The sequence below is a fragment of the Phyllostomus hastatus genome, unplaced genomic scaffold, assembly GCF_019186645.2.
Source record: "Phyllostomus hastatus isolate PE091 unplaced genomic scaffold, TTU_PhHast_1.1 phas_scaffold_182, whole genome shotgun sequence".
In the NCBI taxonomy this organism is placed as follows: domain Eukaryota; kingdom Metazoa; phylum Chordata; class Mammalia; order Chiroptera; family Phyllostomidae; genus Phyllostomus; species Phyllostomus hastatus.
In genome coordinates, this window is record NW_025334013.1 from 29837506 (window position 1) to 29856911 (window position 19406).

The 19406-nt window shown below is 55.6% G+C and overlaps 2 protein-coding genes across 10 annotated transcripts in view; one reads left to right on the top strand and one right to left on the bottom strand.

Annotated features, from left to right (window-relative positions):
- Nucleotides 1-471: 471 nt before the first annotated feature.
- Nucleotides 472-8530, top strand: DMAP1 (DNA methyltransferase 1 associated protein 1). Of its 2 annotated transcripts, XM_045859814.1 has the most exons (11): nt 472-540; nt 713-858; nt 1431-1522; nt 1804-1999; nt 6069-6227; nt 6349-6516; nt 6789-6974; nt 7350-7421; nt 7712-7784; nt 7906-8201; nt 8417-8530. In XM_045859814.1, the coding sequence occupies exons 2-11, from the start codon at nt 754-756 to the stop codon at nt 8474-8476; spliced, it is 1407 nt and encodes a 468-aa protein (XP_045715770.1). In that variant the 5' UTR covers nt 472-540; nt 713-753; the 3' UTR covers nt 8477-8530. The 2 variants fall into 2 exon arrangements, with proteins under 2 accessions (XP_045715770.1, XP_045715771.1); XM_045859815.1 differs by having other exon boundaries at nt 486-858; nt 6352-6516.
- A 405-nt stretch (nt 8531-8935) lies between these two features.
- The window catches only part of ERI3 (ERI1 exoribonuclease family member 3), a 122192-nt gene continuing 111721 nt past the window's right edge, over nt 8936-19406 (bottom strand). For all 8 annotated transcript variants that reach the window (XM_045860010.1, XM_045860006.1, XM_045860009.1 and 5 more), the window contains one exon: nt 8936-9465. In XM_045860010.1, the coding sequence (XP_045715966.1) occupies nt 9383-9465 (83 nt within the window). In that variant the 3' untranslated portion in view covers nt 8936-9382. The remainder of the gene's footprint in view (nt 9466-19406) is intronic.

Sequence of the window (19406 nt, forward strand, 5' to 3'; positions counted from 1 at the left end):
TCCAGATCTCACTCCATCTTGGGACCTCCCGGTACAGCCCCACCTTGTCTGAAAGTACTGGATACATACTTAGCACTTAATGAACAGGAGACATAAATACCCCTAATTCATGTAATAAAAAAATTTAAATGTGCGATGCACGGTGGTAATGTTTTACATGGATTATCAGTACTTCATTTAAGCAGGTCCCATTACAATTTCCATTTTACAGATGAAGAAATGGGTTCAGAAAAATTAAGTGGCTTCATCACAAAACTTGTTGCACTCTTTCATTCCCCCAAATGTAACGGAGCAACGTAGGGAGACAATGCCAGACAGCAGATAGTGCAGGAACACCGGCGAGCTAGTGGGAGCCAAAGACGGTGACACGCTCCCTGCGGTCAGCTGCTTCCAGTCTGTGTTGCGGGAGGGTTCCATTACGAATAAACACAGGCCGGAAGTGTTCCTGTCGGCCGCGTTTCTGATGCACACCACCGGAAGTTTCTGTCCGCGGCTTTGCAGGGTTAGGGGAACGGCCGTGGCGGCTGCTGGGGAGTACAGGTGCGGAGGCTCTGGGGCTTAGGAGGCAGGAGGGCCTCTGCGGAGACCCAAGCGGTGGCACGCAGGCAGAACACGGACTGACCTGGGCCGCCCTCCTAGCGGCTCGCCTCTTCACCCCGCCCCCCGGGGCTGAAGTGGCTCTGCCCCTGATCCGAGCCGGGTCCCTCCTCAGGCACTGACCCTTGACCTCGGGGCGCTCCCCCATCGGGCGCGATGGCTACAGGCGCGGATGTGCGGGACATTCTAGAACTTGGGGGTCCGGAGGGGGAAGCAGCCTCCGGGACCATCAGCAAGAAGGACATTATCAATCCGGACAAGGTAGCTGGGGCGCCTGAGAGCGTTGGGTAGCGGGAGTAAAGTGGTGGGGAGGAGTGGCAACAGAAGAGAGATGGGTGAGAAGATGGGGTGCTACCGTTCCAGTGAGATGGGCGGTGAAAGTGTGACATGACGGGACAGAAAATACGTGCTGCCTTGATAAGATTGGGGGCGTAGGAGGTGGGACACATGTGGGAAATGGTGGGAGAGGCTGCGACACTTGTAAGAGATGAGAGGACCAAGAGAGTGTGACTCTTGTAGAATATTGGGTGGGGGCACCAAGTCGGTGTGACATTCTGAGAGATGGTGGGACAGTAACTTCTGCTCTGACTGGTTGGAACTCTGCACGGGTGACGTGAGGCTGGTGGGGGAGTGACCTGCTCAGACTGGGGGTGCCCTTGTGAGCCAGTGACTGTGCCTTCATAGTGCCATTCTGTGCCTTCGTTATTTCTCATGGTGTGTACGTGCCTTACTGTACCTGTAGGTGCTGGTTTCTTCAGGGATTGAGCTAGGATAAAGAATTTCAGGAAAGGGAGGCTAGGCTGTGGTTCCTCTCCTGTGGTTTCCCTTCGCAGAAAAAGTCCAAGAAGTCCTCCGAGACGCTGACCTTCAAGAGGCCGGAGGGCATGCACCGGGAAGTCTACGCACTGCTGTACTCCGACAAGAAGCAAGTGTTAGGATCCCCTGTTCCCATCCCTGCCCTTCCCCCTCCCCCGTCAGGATTAGAATTTCTGGTCCTGGACCCAGCTGCATGTCCCTAACTTTTACTTTTCTCTGCCAATTCTCTCCTGTGTCTCATCCCACCTAAGGCTCCTGCTTGCTTTGTAGGAGGCAGGAGAAGCTCAGATTTCTCACTCCGGGACCTGACTTCCTGGGTACACCTGGGCCCGAAGGCTCTCTCCACACATTCTGACTCTAACCTCTCACCTCTCCAAACCTTGCTGCCAGGGATGCACCCCCGCTGCTACCTAGTGACACTGGCCAAGGCTACCGCACAGTGAAGGCCAAGCTGGGCTCCAAGAAGGTACGGCCCTGGAAGTGGATGCCGTTCACCAACCCAGCCCGCAAGGATGGAGCTATGTTCTTCCACTGGCGACGCGCAGCTGAGGAGGGCAAAGACTACCCCTTCGCCAGGTTCAATAAGGTGAGCCCCCACCATCTGGGCATAGGCCAAGGTTTCCCACACACTGTGATGAGCCTCCTGCGTGGGCTCCAGAGGCAGGCTCAAGCCTTTGTTTCAACCATGGTCATCCACTCAGTCCCTGTGGCAAATACCTGCAGGGTGTGCCTCTGGGTCCTTTCTGCCATGGGGTCCTGTCCTTCCCCAGACCTGCTCAAAAATCATTGCTCTGGTTTTTGGTGGCTGCTCTTGTCCCTTTAAATGTTGCTGTTCTTTAGAGCTGTGTCCTAGGTGCTCTAGTCTTCTCACTGCACACTTTGTCGCTAGTTGTGACTCATTTACCCTGTGGCTTCAGTTACACTCTGTATGTAGCTGACTAACCACGATGTCGACAATCCAGAGAGGCAGTGTCTGCCTATCCAATCTGTTACTTAACATCTCTCCCTGAAGGCCCCACAAGTGCTTCAGTTCAAGGGGTTTTTCTCTGTTCCCTTCCCCCAGACCTGTTCCCCACATCGGTAATGGCACCACCGTGCAGTCGCCCAAACCAGAAACTTGAGAGTCATTCTTGACTTAGTTTCTCCCTCAGCTCTTACATTATTTCAATCAGCAAGGGGACACAAAATTAGGGGAAGACAGATCAGAAATGTGTAAGCAAATAAATAGGATTCTCTTAGACAAGAGCTGTCAACAAAATGAAACTAGAATAAGAATGGGATATGAAATGAGGTAAAGAGCGAACTTGTAGGTGAAGGATGACCTCATTAATAGGGTGGCGGGGAGGGCCTCTCTGAGAAGGTGGCATTTGAACTGGACTGGAGTGGCAATCAGAGTCCTACTGATTCTGCTCCCATAATAAAGCACATCTTCTGTTTTTCATGCTCTATGTCTGCACTTTAGTCCAATCTGAATTATCTCTGCTTTAGATTAGTGAGACCCAGATGGGGCAGGGCCTTACTCAGAGTGAGCCAGCCAGTGAGAAACAAGGCCGGGCTGGGCTAGAATTTCCTAGGCCACTGTTTAAGAGGCTATACAATATAACTTTGCACTCCCCGCATCCTCAAGCAGCCTTGACTTTGAGCCCAAAAGTCCCAGGGGCCTAACCCAAGGACTCCCAAGTCCCGACCTCTTTTCCCTCAGCCCAACATACCCCCCTGCACCTGGGCACCTCCCCCTGATGGCTCATGGGCTTCTCAGGCTCAGCATATCCGGTGTGACCCATAGTCCTCCCCTGTGCCCCAAGCCTGGTTTCCTCCATCTCCCTGCTGTCCTTGGCCCCTCAGGTCCTAAGGAAGGAGAGGGTAGAGATGCAAGATTGAGAAGGGACAACCAAGAAGTGAGGCATTTGAGGCGGTGGGAGGGAAGGCTGGTTGAGACAGTTAGAAGTGAGGACAAAAGAATGTCCAAGTTGCGTTTAGTAAATATCGCCCCATGCCAGGCCTGGCCCTAGGTGCTGGGGACACAAAAATGAATCAGACATGGTATCTGCTCTTAAGAAACTCCTCATATAGTTGGGGAGGGGTCGGGGGAGCCACAGGCAATTACAGTTTGGTAGGGCATATGCTGTACCCTAGGGTCTGAAGGTTGTGGAAGCTTCCTGGAGGAGTTAGAGCTTGGGGTGAGTCTTAAAGGATGTCACCAGATGATACTAGGAAGGCAGTGCAGTGATTTTTTCAGGCCGAGGTGATGGCATGAGGAAAAGGCACAAATGGAAAAGCAGCCACATGTACAGGACGCTGCAGGCGTTTCCCTGGAGACGAAGCCTGAAGCCCGAGGTGGAGCGTGGTAGGGGTTGAGGGGCCAGGCCTGGCAGGGCTTGGCAGCCGTGCTCAGAAGTTTGGGCTTTGCCCTGATGTCTCTGGGGAGCCCCTGATGGATTTTGAAGAGAGCAGTGTCATGGTCAAGTTTCAGTTTCAGGAAGATGGGGTGACTACCGGCGGAGAGTAAGGTGGAGTTAAGTGAACACATGGGTGAACAAATGGTCTTCCCTCCCACGTTACTCACTCTCGGAGCCCCTCTCTGGGTGGGCGGCTCCCCAGCTGCCCTCCTGCCCAAGCCAGAAACACAGGAGTGACAGCACTTGCCTCCCCGCGCTGTCTGCTTGTCAGCTCTTCGGGTTGCTAATCTAAAGCCTGTCAAGTCTGTGCCCTTTTCTCTGCCTTCCCCTCGTGCTGCCTCAGTTCAGGCCTCTTCACTTCTCACCTCGGATGGCTGTGAATGCGGCCCCACACAAAACTGTAAATTTACTTAAAACCTTTTTTTTGCTCATCAGTTTTCATTAGTGTTTGTGTATTTAATGTGTGGTCCAAGACAACTCTTCTTCTTCCAGTGTGGCCCAGAGACGCCAAAAGGTTGCACACCCCTGGCACAGTTCCTGAGTATTTTACGTAAATGGAATTGAGGTGCACGGTAGGGAGGCTTGACCAAGCCTGGGAAGCCAGATTCCCCAGAGGGGACGAGAAGTGACCTAGGCAGAAGGAATGTGGAAGCGGGAAGGCGTCTCGGGCAAGAACAACAAAGGCTGAGGGGGGTCCGGCATGTCGCAGACACTGCCCGTTGTTGGGCTGGGACGTCGGGTCCGCCAGGGCCCATGGCTGCAGAGAGGTTTTCACCCCTGCGTTTGCTGATTGGCTCCGTGAGTCTTCAGCGGCGCCTGTTGAGTGCCAGGCCCTGTGCTGAGCCCCGAAGGCAGGAAATGAGCCTGACGAGCCTCTGAGGAGCTGAAAGGTGGGTGGCTGGTGGCACATCAGGTGTGTGTGCGAGGACAGTGCTTAGACTCAGCAGCAGGTGTGCATGATGACTAAAGTTGGCGTGAAGGTCTCTAAATGCCTGCTCTTTCTCTACTCACTGGCCATGCACCCGTGATGACGGTTTGCAGACAGCACCGGCCTGCGGGCAGGCCTTTAAGGGGCACTGTTCAGAGATCGCATCTTGGCCGTGGATGGAGGGTTGCTTGGGGGAGGACTGAATGAGGGCAGAGACCATGGGAGGCTGTTTCTGTGGTCTGGGAAAATGGTAGTAGTGGTGGTCTGGCCTGGGGTCGGCAGTGGGGAAGCGGAGAGAGGTTCTGGAGGTAGAAGCCCTGGATTTGGGAGGGGGGAGTTAAGGGTAAAGGTAGGAGTTAAAGATGCCTCCCAGGTTTCTGGTGTGGACACCTGGGTTGAGCACTGGTGACCTTGACTGACATCTGGACTGGAGGAGATAGGAATTTGAGGGAGGGTGATGAGCTGAGTACTGAACATACTAAGTTTTATAGTTTTTTTAAGTTCAGATATAATTGACATGACATTAGCTTAAGGTGTACAGCATAATGATTCAGTATTTGTATGTATTGTGAGACAATTACACAGGAAATCTTACTAATATCTGTCACTTGAACATACTAAGTTATACACGGGACCTCCGTAAGAAGGAAGGAAGCAGCTGGAAGTAAGGATCTTGAGAGGAGGTCCAGGGCCCTGTGGTTTTTGAAGGAGAAACTCCCCTGGTCCAACCTGGCATTGACTTCTTCCTGGGGTCTCTGACTGGCCAGCCCAGCTGGTAGTGGTGGTATTTGTCCCCGACGGAGGTATGGGGGGCAGACTCGGGTGCATGTGTTGGAAGTAGGATTCAGGTGCCTTTTTTGGAGAGCTGTGCGACCTCGGCCCGCTCTGGGGGAGCTGCAAGTCTCACTGTCACCACTGGGTGGCAGGCGTGCTTCAGACAAGTGTTCCATGGACTAGGGAAGCGTGGGCCCTTCTCGAGTATTAAGCCATCTGCCCTCCTCCACAGAACTGCTTGCATGTGGGCTTCTCACCTTGACCATGGGGGTGGGAACACGTGTGCTGTCATGAGGGTCTGGAGCGGAAGGCATGGTGAAGTGGCTCCTGGAGTGGACGCAGAGGCAAGCTACAGTTCTAGACTCGGCCGGGGCCCCTGGTCAAGCAGTTTCTTTCCTCAGTCTGGAAGCACCGCCTCCAGGCTGCCCTGTGCGAGGCCCCAGCCAGAGAATTTGCTTTCGTCCAGCCCAGGGATTGGCAATAAACAGGAGGGGCTGTGGCCACATGAGACGTGATGTGGGCTCGTCCCCACCTGCGCCCCTCTGTGCCACTAGACGGTGCAGGTCCCTGTGTACTCAGAGCAGGAGTACCAGCTCTATCTTCATGACGATGCTTGGACGAAAGCAGAAACTGACCACCTCTTTGATCTCAGCCGCCGCTTTGACCTCCGCTTTGTGGTGATCCACGACCGGTATGACCACCAGCAGTTCAAGGTAAGCTGAAGCTGTGCATTTGCCTGTGTGTTTCGCCCCGGGCCAGCAGGCCCACTGCTCCCCCGCCGGGCCGTCCAGGCGCCTCTGAGGAACGCCACCAACCTCGCGTCTTCATCCCCAGAAGCGTTCCGTGGAGGACCTGAAGGAACGGTACTACCACATCTGTGCCAAGCTCGCCAACGTGCGGGCCGTGCCAGGCACAGACCTTAAGATACCGGTATTTGACGCTGGGCACGAACGGCGGCGGAAGGAACAGCTGGAGCGTCTCTACAACCGGACCCCAGAGCAGGTCAGCCTGAGCCCCACCAACTCTCCTCCATGCCCCAACACCCACTGGCTGCACCCTCCAGTCTTTCACCCCCAGACCCCCCCTCCCCCACTGGTTGATGCCTGTGTGCCTCCCCCCGCCAGTCCTACCCCTCATGGCCACTCAGCTCCCTCATGATCTCTCATTTCTCAGACTCCCTCCCAGATAGCCCAGTGCCCCTGCAGCTCCGTCTCCCCTCACCACCCCCCTCCCCCGTGTGCCTGCACATGCTTCTTAGCATCTCCCTCTCCCAGGTGGCGGAGGAGGAGTACCTGCTGCAGGAGCTGCGCAAGATCGAGGCCCGGAAGAAGGAGCGGGAGAAGCGCAGTCAGGACCTGCAGAAGCTGATAACAGCGGCAGACACCACTGCAGAGCAGCGGCGCACCGAACGCAAGGCCCCCAAGAAGAAGCTACCCCAGAAAAAGGAGGCTGAGAAGCCGGTGTGGAGACTAAATCAGCCCAGCTCAGGGTGGGAGGGGTTCCCTGGCACAGGGGACCCCTAGTGCAGGGGTGTCAGACTCATTTTCACCGGGGGTCACATCAGCCTCACGGTTGCCTTCAAAGGGCCGAGTGTAATTTTAGGACTGTATAAATGTAACTACCCTTAACCAGGGGCAAGGAGCTCGGTACTGCTGCGGGGTAGAAACAAGGTGCTGGGTCGGATAAAACAAGGTGGCAGGGGGCCCTCAGGCCTTGTGTTTGCTACCTGTACCCTAGTGCAAGGCTCTGAGAGGCCTTGAGCTGGCAGGCTTCTGGGACTAACACTGGGCCCTCTCCCTGTGACACCCTGGCCTCTGTAATTCCTCCTCCCCTAGGCTGTTCCCGAGACTGCAGGCATCAAGTTTCCAGACTTCAAATCTGCAGGCGTCACTCTGCGGAGCCAGAGGGTATGTGTCACCTCTGATGTGTTTGGGCCCTGCTTGCTCTGTGGCCCGAATGCTGCAGGCCCCAGGGCTGGAGCAGTAGGGGAGGTTGTGCCATGTGCTATGGGTAGAGGTGGCCTTGGGGATGTGGCCAGGCTGATGTCACAGCTTTCACTATATTGCTCTTGCTATTACCTTTCCTGACCCAGAGCTGCCTCCAGGGGTTAACTTCCCTTCCACTCCGCCACTACCTTCGGTCCCCTTCAGCCGAAGCTGCTTGTGGGGCAGAGGGCTGAGCTGCTGTGTCATTGCAGATGAAGCTGCCGAGCTCTGTGGGACAGAAGAAGATCAAGGCCCTGGAACAGATGCTGCTGGAGCTGGGTGTGGGTGAGCGTGGAGGCTGGGCCCCTCAGGACAGGCCTACCAGAGGCTGCGGGTAAAGGCTGGGGTGGGCAGTCCCCGTTGCTAGCCTTCCAGCACACCCTGCCCCTGCCGCCCCTGCCTGCAGAGCTGAGCCCCACACCCACGGAGGAGCTGGTGCACATGTTCAACGAGCTGCGGAGCGACCTGGTGCTGCTGTATGAGCTCAAGCAGGCCTGTGCCAACTGCGAGTACGAGCTGCAGATGCTGCGGCACCGTCACGAGGCGCTGGCCCGGGCTGGCGTGCTGGGGGGTCCCGTCACACCAGCATCAGGCCCGGCCCCGGCTTCTGCTGAGTCGTCAGTACCTGAATCCAGTCTCGGCCCTGACCCCACCAAGGACACCATCATCGATGTGGTGGGTGCACCCCTCACACCCAATTCGGTAAGAGCCTGGACAGGCTGGAAGAGTGTGAACTGGTTCTGCATGAGAGCACACGCACGTGTACAGGCTCTGCTCCCTCTAGTGTCTACAGTGGGGATTGTCACTCTGAGGGGCTGAGACTGTGGTGGGAGTGGGTGGTCAGTGTGAAACATGCACACCAAGCCTGAATTGGACCTCAGGGGTCATTGATCTCAACACCTTCTGTGTCTCCACAGAGGAAGCGACGGGAATCGGCCTCCAGCTCCTCTTCTGTGAAGAAAGCCAAGAAGCCGTGAGGGGCCCCCATGGGTGGGGCAGTGCTGCTGTGTAAATAGAGCTGCTGAGTTGGACTGGGCTGCTTCCTTTTCCTTCCCACCACTTCCGATGCCCCTGGCTGGGTGCGTGGGCAGGAGGGGGTCCCTACACCCACTTAATGGGTGCCGGTGGGGCTTGTCTGCATGGATGTCCTTAGTAGCCAGCCATCTATCACTAACCAGCATTCATGCTGCCCGGACACCTGTGCCTGGGAACACCCGTGGTTCTGCACGCATCAGGGCTCACGGGCAGCAGTGGCCTCAGACCCAGCAGCTTCCAGCAGCCTTGTGCTCAGTCCCTGTGGCCATGTGCACACTCATTGAGGCTGTCAGAGGTACTTCGGTAACAACTAGCCACACGGGTGGCCTTGAGCCCACAGCAGCCCGGAACAAGCTCTGACCCCTACCCTTCCTGATGGCGCCAGGCACGCACACCCAGGGCCTGTTTCCCCGACTTTATTCAGCGGCACGTTCACAACGGGGATGGGGTGGACACAAGGTGGGGCCTGACCTGTCCTGGAGCCCTGGGGGCACCACACACCATGCACTACGGATAGGAGGGGGCACAGGGGGGCTTGGTGGCCCCAGCAGAAGCCTGTGTGCCAGGGAGGAGGCGGTGAGTGCCTGGGTCGCCCTAGCCCAGGCCCGTAATGGGAGGGGCTGATACTGGGCTGAGGTGGAGGGGTGGGGGTGGGGGCCACAAAGTATCTGCTCAGGAGGGACCAAGTGGCCAAGCCCTTGCCTAGGGTGCAAGCCCACAGGGCAGGCTGGGGGACACTCTGTACGTAGCTCTGCGCTACTCTCCCTTTTCCCCTCTGGTGAGGGAGAGGAGGGTTCTGGGCTGGGCCAAGCAGCTACCCTGTACTGCCCCATCCTGTCCTTGGCCAATCAGAATGGCTTTGATGTCTGCTTGAAGATGAAGCCTCGATATGCAAGTGTCTTCATGATGTTGGCGATGTTCTTGCAGTCATCTAAAAAGAGGAAGGGAAGACATTTAGATGGGCCCCAAACCCTCCCCTTCTATGCCCACAGGTTCTCTCACATGGGTGGGGGTGGGAAGCAGGGTCAGATGCAGGAGCTAGACTCTAAACCAGGGGCCCATCCCCTCGTGGCTGCACCTCCAGCTCTAGGTTGGGGTGGGCGATGCCGGCCCGGCAGGAAGCCTGGTCTCAGTGCTTCTCAGTCCCATAATTCATGCTGGAAATTGGCCGGCGTGTCCCGCCCCGGCCCCAGCAGTGATGTATGGGCGCCGTCGCAGTAAGAAAAAGGCAGAGTAAATGTGTAATTTCTCCCTTGACGGCCCCCGGCCGCTGGGCGATCCTTCTTGTTGCCGCCGCGTGGGGACGGCCTGTCCGCCACACTCCGTCTTCCCGCCACCCGCCTTGATGTCTCCATTTCATTACTGTGCGACCATTCATCACGCCCACGGCCAGGGTGACTTTGCCAGCACTTGTGTGTGTGTGTGGGAGATGTGGCCCAGGCCATCATCACTGGTGACAAGGCACAAGCCTTGGCACTTCTGGGCCAGGGCCCCGGATGACACCTGCCCCTATGCCGCCCCAGGCCAGTGGAGAGCATCCGGCTTTGGTTCCCTGGCACCCTGGCCGGCAGCCTCCAACCAGATACACCCAAGCCCATGTCCTGTTTCCCCCAGCCCAAGTGCCGGTCAGGCTTTAGCCCCGCCAGGCTGCATCTCAGCTTAAATGTGTTGTCTGCCAGCCTCTCATGGCAATTCCATCAGCATCATTCCCCATGTTCAAAGCTGTCCTAAAACCCAGCGTCATGGGCCAGGGTGAGACTGTCCCCACCAGCAGGAGGCGCAACTGCCCAGAGCTTGGCCCACTACAGTGCACCTGGCACAGAAATGGCCCGAGTGCCTGGGTGTTCTCCCCACGGCCCAGAGCAGCCGCCAACTCCCCATCCCTTCCCCAGCCTCTCCTCCCACCTCACTCTCCTCCACGGCTGCCCCTGGGCCATAACCAGGGCCTCTGCCACCACCAACCCTCATGGGATCAATGGCTCTGACAGCAGAAGTACTGTATATCAATGTCATAGTCAGAAATGTGAGGGGTGGTAAGGTCAAGGTGGGGTCAGGAGGCCTTCACAGCTATCAAAGACCAACCCTTTCACTGAGCCACGGGGCCCCCCACCTGTCCTTTCCAGGACCTCAGACTAGGGAAGGGGGTCCAACCGGAGCGAGAAAAGTCGTGAAGAGTGGATAAGGCTCTAGTCAGCCAGCCACCAGCTCTGCAGCCCCGGCACAGGCCGGATACACCACACCAGGCCCGTCTCGTAGAGCTCAACATGCATGTGTCGATGGTGGGCATGGACGTGGAGAGGTGGCCCAGGGCTGAGACACAGGGACACCTTGTTCTTCCAGGGACTCAGGAAGTCACGAGGGTTGGTCTGAGGCAGAACAGAGGGAAGACAGATGGGTAGGTAGTGGCGGCCATGGCAACTCCAGACGTGACCCGTCCCTGTGGTTTATGGGCCGGACACACGCCCCGCTCATCGGAGGCCCTGTCATTTGTCTCCCTTAGCGTGTATGCCTGTGCTGTTGGGGGGGGGGGGCTGTGACAGGAGGTGGGCAGTTGACAGGGAGTGGGGTGGGAGGGGCGGGGCAGGAAGAACACTGGGCGGGGGTGCGGTTCATGAGGGCCCAGGGCTGTGACAGGGTCACTTCTTCCCGAAGAAGGCTTGTCTTGTCAGGCACCGCCTACCCTTCCTGTCTCCTGCACTTGGGGACCATGGCCGCTCTGCATATTAAGAATAAGTCCCCTCGTTATCTGCAATTACCCAGCAGCCACACACCTCATTTCTTCCAGCAGAAGAGAAAATTAGTTTTCTATTGACTTCATCTGGCTCCTCCCTCACTGCTGGACAAATCGCTCAATCTGCCTCCCCCCGCCCAGGAGAAAGCGCCCAGCCCCTTCCCTCAGGTCACCAGCCATCCAGAGGGCAAGCACTGACCTCCCACCTGTGCCTCACCCCGGGCTGGGAGAAGATTCATGTGCCCGTCCGCGTCCTTGACCTCTCCCAGCTGGAGTGACACCAGATGGAGTGTCAGCGACCCAGAGGCGCCCCGTCCCTGCCTGCGGCTCTCCCCGAGCTCCAGACCAAGGGTCCAAATGCTGCAACGGCGCTTTCTAGATACCGACACAAACTCCGGACCCCTGTGATCACCTGCCTGTCTCCCCCAGGCCTCTCTCCTGCCCTGGGCCCCCTCTCAGTGACAGACCCCCCAAATGGCCAAATGAGAAACCTGCAAGTCAGGCCTGACACCTTGCCTTCTCCCTCACTCCCCAAATCTACTCAAGTGTGAACTACCGATTTTATTTTATTTTCCGTCTAATCATCTACTTCCCATCATTCTGGCAGGCCCCTGCCCCCCTCCCACCAGCCCATCATTTCTCACTTTTACAATAAGGTGTCCTCTTTTCCTCTCTAATCCATTCTCTTGTTGCCTTAGTAATCTTTCTTACACAAATCTGATCACATCCTTTCCTCTTTAAAGCCCTAACCCCTGTCTTCCACTTCCTATTTTCTGACAATGACAGAGTAGGCTCTGGAGTGAGACCTGTTTGGAGTCTTAACTTTGCCCACTGGCTGCATGCCCTGCGGTGAGCAGTTGCTCCGAACCTCAGGTTCCTCCACTAGGGGTGACAGGGGGTGCTGCCTCAGTGTGACAAGGGTTGAACAGGTGATGCACCCACGTGTCCTAGTGCTTCCTGTTTGAAATATCTCTTCTCTTCTCCAAGGGAAGGCAAGGAGGCTAGCTCTCTGGACGACCTGATGGTGAGGAAGTCTACACTGTACAATCTATGGCACAGGTAACGTAGGGGCTGGCAAACTTGATGAATGAAGCCAGCCGTCATTCACGCCGCTAACGCTGACTGACTGCTGGTGCCGTGTCCCGGGGCTGTGGGGTGTACACTGCTGTGACTGCTCCACCACCATGACGAGAGACCCAGACTGAGAGAGACCTCGCTTCAGTCCACCTGGCAAGTCAGTGGCACAGCAGCACAGGCTCCCAGTACGGGCTCTCTCCAGCCTTCCAAGCCTCCGTAAGAGTCAGTGCGACCCACTCACGGCTAGTTTAATCAATGCCACAGATGGAAAACGAGGAAACTGGGCAGAAGCAGCACAGAGACAGACCTGGGTCTTCCAACAGGCCGTATGAGCAGAGAGCGGCAGCAGCTGGGTGAGCCTGGTGACCGCATGGCCTCTCAGGGTCCTCTGCTCTGATGCCCTGGGGCCACCAGGACCAGCAGCCCCACCTTGTGGCACCTCTCACTGAGCTGATGAGGTGAGCTTGAAGCTGTTACTGGGTGGGGGGCCGGGGAGGTAGGCCTCCAAGAATATCTTCCTCATTCCAAATCCTAGAAGTCTAACCTGTTTTATGTTCCTGCATGGTCATCAACTTGTGAAAAAAGTGACCCTCTTCTCTTCTTCTCATGGGCATTAATATTCTTAACGTTGGAAATATTTTTATACTGCCAAGACCACAATGGGGAGGGGGAGAGTGGTCCAGAGCCCTTGGAGAGGTGAGGGGAGCTAGTGCCTAACGAAGGGTCAGCTCGTTGGCTGGGCCTAAGGGGGGGCCCTGTGTCTGCTCGGTGAAGGAGCCACTAGTGGAAGGTGGCTCGGGTCACTGAGGACAACCCGTGAGAGCTCACAGAGGGCAATCACCTGAGGCTGACGTGCTCCAGATAGCTACCACCTGTCTGGGAATTGAGCAATAAAAGACAGGGAACAGGGCCTAGGCCGGGGCCACCCCCAGGAGGGAAGGGGCCCAAGGAATGTCTTGGAGGACTGGTCATTCCTTCAGCCAGCACACTGACGCCTGTGTGCCGCTGGGTGCTCGTGGCCACGGCGGGCGCAGGGCCGCACAGGCTCTGCGGCTCCCTGCCCTCCGAGAGCGCAGACAGACCTGTAGGTGGTGCAGTGTGAACAGTGCTGTGAGGAAAGGAGGCACAGAAAAGGTCTCTCGTTCAGGGTGAGGATCAGGAAAGGGTCCCCGGGAGAACAGGACGAAGTTAAGCAGAGGTTCCAGGGCCACGTGGGAGGGGCTGGCAAGCAAGCTGGAGGTGAGGCAGGGGAAGCGTCCTTGCGTAGTGAACAGCACAGGCACGTTCCAGAGGGGAATGTGCAGTGTCCAAAAACAACAAAGTTTGGCAGGTAGCGAAGGGGTGTGATGAAGAGGAGGAGGCAGGAAAGTGAGGGGCAAGAGATGAAGCCAGTGAGGTCAGCAGCGACTGGCCAGAATTCTTCACGCTGGAGAGCCCTGAAGTCTACGCTAAGGAGCTTAGGATTTTATTATTTGGGGAATGATAGGGAGACACGTGTTTAAGGAGGAGCATAACTGGACCAATCTGTGTTTCAGAATTATCATTAGACTAGTCCTCAGGGCAGAGACACCCATGAGCAGACGGCACAATGGCCCAGGCCAGAAGTGCGGGCCCGGAGCTTGGCCAGTGGTGGAGGAAACCCGTCCGTGATGTGGAGAAGTGGGTGGAGGCGAGGTTTTTAGGAGATACAGAGAGCAAACCTTAATGAGGGGGTCGGAAGGGCTGGAGGTGGGAGGAGTCTAGGACCTCAGTGCCACGCACTGGGGGAAGGCAAACCAAGAGAAGGCCCAGGTTTGAGGCGGTGACGAACTTGGCTCTGGACATGGCACGTCTTGAGGTTCCCACGGGACATCGAGCTTACCAGACATTTCCTTCATGGCTTCTCGACTTTGTATCTTGCTCTAGAACACCTTACCCACCCCAGTTTTATTAGAAAACTATCATATATTTTCTTCTAATATTTTCAGTTTGTATACTTTTTAAGCTGTCTGGAACTTGTTCTGTACATGGGGAGAAACAGAGGCTCTAACTTTCTCACTAGTGGACAGCCGGCTGTCCTATCACCGCAGACTGAACTGTCTGCACTTCCCCCTCTCCTTGAAACGACGCCTCCATCACACGTACGATCCCCACACAAGGGCCTGTGGGGGCCAGGAGAGAGAACGAGCTCGAAGCAACCCAGGTGGCCAGGGAACATCGGGGCGGCAGGGAGACAAGCTGAGGCAGTGTGGCCTCAAGAAAGACTGAGACGCAACCTGAGGCCCCGGCCTAAAAGCTCAGCCTGGTAACACGCCTGATTAGTGATCCCCGGGAGCCGGCCGGAACGGGCCCGAACCCGTGGAGCAGGGACCAGCGCAGGTGGGGTGGGGAGCACAGTGCAAGGAGCAGGAGCCACGGTCGGAATGAGAGAGCAAGAACCCTGGGGTGCAGGCACTCTGGGAGTTCGTTTCATCCCCACATCTCCGTCCGTCTGTCTGGATGTCTAGGCAGCGGCCTGCCCGAGAGCAAAGGGGGGGCCGTGGGCCTTCAAGATTAAGTGTGTCCCCAGCTCCACTGGAGCCATATGCAAACTAAAAAATTATTTTTGTTTTATCTACAATTCTGATTTAACTGGTGTGCTATATTTTTATTTGCTAAATTGGCAACTCTATGCTGGGAAGATGGGCAGGGGGTGGGGGGTGGGTGGTAAGTGATGGGTGGTGGGTGATGGGGTCAAGGCAGTGAATTTAGGATTGAACCACCAGAGGGACCCTATATACCCTTACATTCTGGGTTCGTACCCGAACTCCACCAGTTAATAACTGTGAACTTCAGCAAGTTACTGTACTTTGTTTAACCTTTTTCTGGTTTCAATTCCTTCTTCTCTAAAATGGGAATAAAAATGATAATTATGGCAATTACTCCCCTCAAAGTGTTGTTAAAAAGATGAAATGAGTTTTTGTTTGTGAAGTGCTTAAGACAGCATCTAGGTTAGTTATTATTATTGTTGTTGTTATTCTAATAATACCCAATTAAAAATACTGTTACTCCAACAGTAACACTCTGAGGTTGTCTTGTTTCTTGTCCCAGACATGGCCCACAGGCCCCTGGGCCCCAGACGGCGCCACCTCGGCCCACCTTACGCCCCCTCCATCTCTCCACAGACACTGCTCCCACAGCTCCCTCCCCTCCCCCCAGGCGGGATCCTTAGAGCCTCAACTCCAAAGTGACCCCTTCTTCAGTGCCCCCCTGGACCCCCCTCCACCCCACCGAGGTGCCCGGAGGTGCCATGGGGCTGATGGTGAAAGATGACAGTGGTTCTACAATAAGGGGGAAAGGCAATTTCATCTTGATTAGCAGGCTATTTCTCTCTCCATAATAAGCGTGCTCCAAATAATTAGCGTGTTTTACGTAATAATGAAATTACAGAAATGCAGTCCACTTATTCAAACAACTCACCATTACCATATTTTTAAATATTAGACTTAATTAGAGTTTATCACTTCAGAGAAGTATGCGGACCGAAGATGTTTTTAAAAAAATCCTCATAAAGTGTTTATTAAGCGCTGGTAAAGCTGGGATAATGATGTGTTTGGAAATTAAGGCAATCAAACACTTACCGCCGCTCCTGGAGGCCGGGCATGGAAATGAGGCCATTACACGCCCATTACCCGCCAGCTCCCAGCCACTTGGGGGGTGGGGAGGGGATGCGCCTGGCCGAGAGGGCAGAGAGCCTGGAAACGCCTGGGCCAACCGCCCACCGCAGCCTGACGAGTAAGCACAGCACCAGACCTCTCCTCACTTCCATCACATTTGCCACCAGGGGCCCAACTCAGACGTGGCCAGGCAAATGACTAGGCTGGTCCCAAAAGCCAAAGACGACACCGAAGCCCAAACCTGACCCTGACCCAGACTCCCAGGCCTGACGGGTTGTTAACTCCATTCAAGTGCCAGGGCAAAGTGGGGACCGAAACCAGGCTGGTCAGCGAGAGGAGGTGGAGGCTGAGGAAGCTAGAGCCACAGAGCAGGTGACCCCTCCCCACTCCGGGCCACACAGGAGGGGGCAGCCAGAGTGGTGGGGAAGGGGTTAGGAGGAAGCTGGTGACCTGAGCTGGGAGCCGAAGATGCTGAGGAGCTAGGGGCTGGGCTTGGGCCACATCTGGGCATGCAGACCCAGAGCGGGGAGAGGAGGCAAGAGGGGTGGCAGAAGGGCCGGTGGCTCCAGGCCCCATTTATCCCGGTGAATAACTAATTCCAGAATTTATAGTGCTGGGTTTTTGTTCTGTGGCCATTTATATCTGCAAGGGGAGGAAATGAAGAGGCAGCGCGGACGCCACATCTTTCTGTGTTATTGCTTGTCTGCCATTTGCAAATCATTATTAATTGTGGGCCCTGGTGGCGGGCCGGGCGGGGGCCGGGCTGGGTACATCCACATAGCTCTTCATCAAGGACCCCAGCCGCTGCCCCAGAGAGCCAATTACCCCGCCCTGATTGGGATCAGATAAAGAGGGAATTTTTACAAATTAGGGAATAAATAGAATTTCCACACAGGGCGCGGGCAGGACCTGAGAGGCTGTAATGAAAAACCATCCGTCACCATCAGCGGCCTAGGCACACAGCCCCAGCACCCCCTCCCCTTGTGGGCCCGCCCTCGTGCTCAGGGGCCTCGGTGCACAGGTCTGAGGGGGCCCCCAAACCCTCCATGGCCCAGAAGCAGAGAGAGCCCTCCGGTGAGGTGCATGCACCCTTTGGGCCAGAGAGGCCTAGGCCCCAGCTTGGACACTGTCCCCGGGGCTGCCTCTCCCTGTCCCTGTCCACCTCTCCCTCAGAGTCCTGACAAGGAGGAGACAGAGGGAGTCCTGAGCAAGGCCAGAGTTGGGGACCACAGGGCAAAGACCACATCCATGCCCCTGCAGCTATGGCAGCCCCAGGGCAGAGCCCCAGCCCTGCGGACCACTCACTTCGGGCTCCCATTAGCGCTCCTCCCCTTGGATCATTAAATATGTATATCTTATTACACGCCTTGTTAGAGTATCGAGCTCTATTGACTGATGATAAATCCTGAGCCTCGTCCTGGCCATAAATTTATCTGGAGATGATGAAGACTCAATAATCTAGTCAGGCAGATAATATCATCGGGCCTTAAAAAAGATCATTACATTATATGTCAGAATTAAAAGTGAAATACGCCGTAGTAACAGGGAGGCTGCTCTGGCCATTACAATGGGTGCCCGCCTCCCCCACGTATTCCTAGCCAAAGCCCCACCCAGGCGGAGGGGCCAAGAAGCCTCACCCTCCTCCTGGCTCTGGGATGCCATAGCCTGAAGTGCCAGAGAAGAAGCTAAGGCCAAGTGAAGGAGACATGGCCAGGGAGGGCGGAGGGGCAAGAGGAAGCGAGGGGGAGCGGTGGCTACTGAGAGCAGCTGAGCACACCAGCCATACCTGGCAGCCACCTCTGCCCCAACCAAGCTCCTGCCTTAAGTTGCCCCTAAGGAGTCTCCTGTGGGATTATCTCCTCAGGGCCCTCGAGTGGCTCTAACAGGAAGGTGACAGGGCCTCACCCCCTTCCCAGATGGCCCAACTAACCAGGGCAGATGCTTTCCAAAATGAGGGCACCTGGATACAGAGAGGGTCGGCTACTCGCCTGTGCTGCCCCAGGCACAGTGCCCGGTGCCAGCAGCCCATCTGGAGAACGTCCTGTGAGCGTGTGCCATCAGTCCAGACCATGGCCACCTCCCTCCGGACACCTGCCCGTGGCAGCCTCTATGCCCTGTCCCTTGAGGGACGTGCTGCCAACTCCTTGGTTCTCTGACCTTAGCGCTCATGACCTTGTCTGTTTCACCTTATTTCACCATTTCCAGTCATACCCTCAACCTTTTTAAGAACCTCTATTGCTCTTCCTTTGAAATATTAAATTCGAATATTCCTAGTTTCTGACAATAACGCACTTTCCCTTCACCTCACCTGTAGCCGCGTGTACCTGGCCTCTCCCTGTGCAGCCCCCTCCTGCCCAGCTGGCAGAGTCCACTCCTCCCTCACGCCCGTGCCCGGGGTGAGTGCCTCACGGTCTGAGCCATTCGTGGTGACTCTATCCCCCTTGCCAGTCACTGACGTAGGGGTGACCATGTGTTCTGGCTACTGAGATAGGAGGGCAAGTTTGCTGAAAGATCTTCATGGGAAATTTCTTCACCCTTAAGAAGCGAAGCACAAGGGGGAGATAACCCTTTATATTCTGCTGCATGTTCTCATGTTTGCACATGTCTGGGACTGCAGAAGCCGCTTGCCACCCTGCTGCAGAGTCAGCCTACGAAGAGCACATGGAAGATCAAAAGACAAAAAAATGGAAGAAATCTGGGACCTTGATGATGTTGCTGAGATGCTGAATTACCTGAGGGTCACTTCACCCACCAACTTTTGTGAGGTGCTAAATCCCCTTATTATTTAAGATATTTTAAACTGAGTTTCTCTTTCTGGCAGCAGAAAGCACACTACCTGATACAGAATTTAAAGGCAGACAAGAGAAGGGCACACCTGTAATGTAGACTCAGAGGAACGGAGGAGGCAGGGCAAAGGGCGATAAGGACCCTGACACTTCAGGCCAGGAAGATGGTAGCCCTTACTACGCTCTCTCTCTCATATGACTGAATTGTTTCCCGCTGTATCTCAGGGTACAGGCCCTGTTACTAAAATGACAAAAAGAGTCGAGTTTAGATAGGAACCCATGTAAAAATAGAGAGGGAAGAAAATACAACCTCACTAAGAATGTCTGTGGCTTGGGGAGATGGGGAAAAAGCCCCACAGCTCCACAAAGTCATCAGGGACCTGGGCTGCTTCTCTCTGCCCTGCCCTTCTTGGCATGTTGTTTCTCATTTCCAAATTATCTCATGGTGCAAAACGGCTGCTGGAGCTCCAACCATTATATCCACATTTTGGGAAAGAGGAAGAGGAAAAAGCAAGAGTAATGTATTGTCTAGCTGAGTTGATTCCTTTTAAGTACTGTTCCTGTAAATCCCACACGATACTTCCTTTCCCTCTCACTGGACACAACTCAGAGACATAATCATACCCAACTGTAGGAGAGACAC

Bases quoted from the DNA above. Each gene is read 5' to 3' on its own strand.
- DMAP1 (XM_045859814.1), top strand. From the start codon at position 754: ATGGCTACAGGCGCGGATGTGCGGGACATTCTAGAACTTGGGGGTCCG. The intron at 1,523-1,803 runs GCAAGTGTTAGG...CCTTGCTGCCAG, and splicing joins CTGCTGTACTCCGACAAGAA to GGATGCACCCCCGCTGCTAC. The intron at 6,975-7,349 runs GTGTGGAGACTA...CTCCTCCCCTAG, and splicing joins AAAAGGAGGCTGAGAAGCCG to GCTGTTCCCGAGACTGCAGG.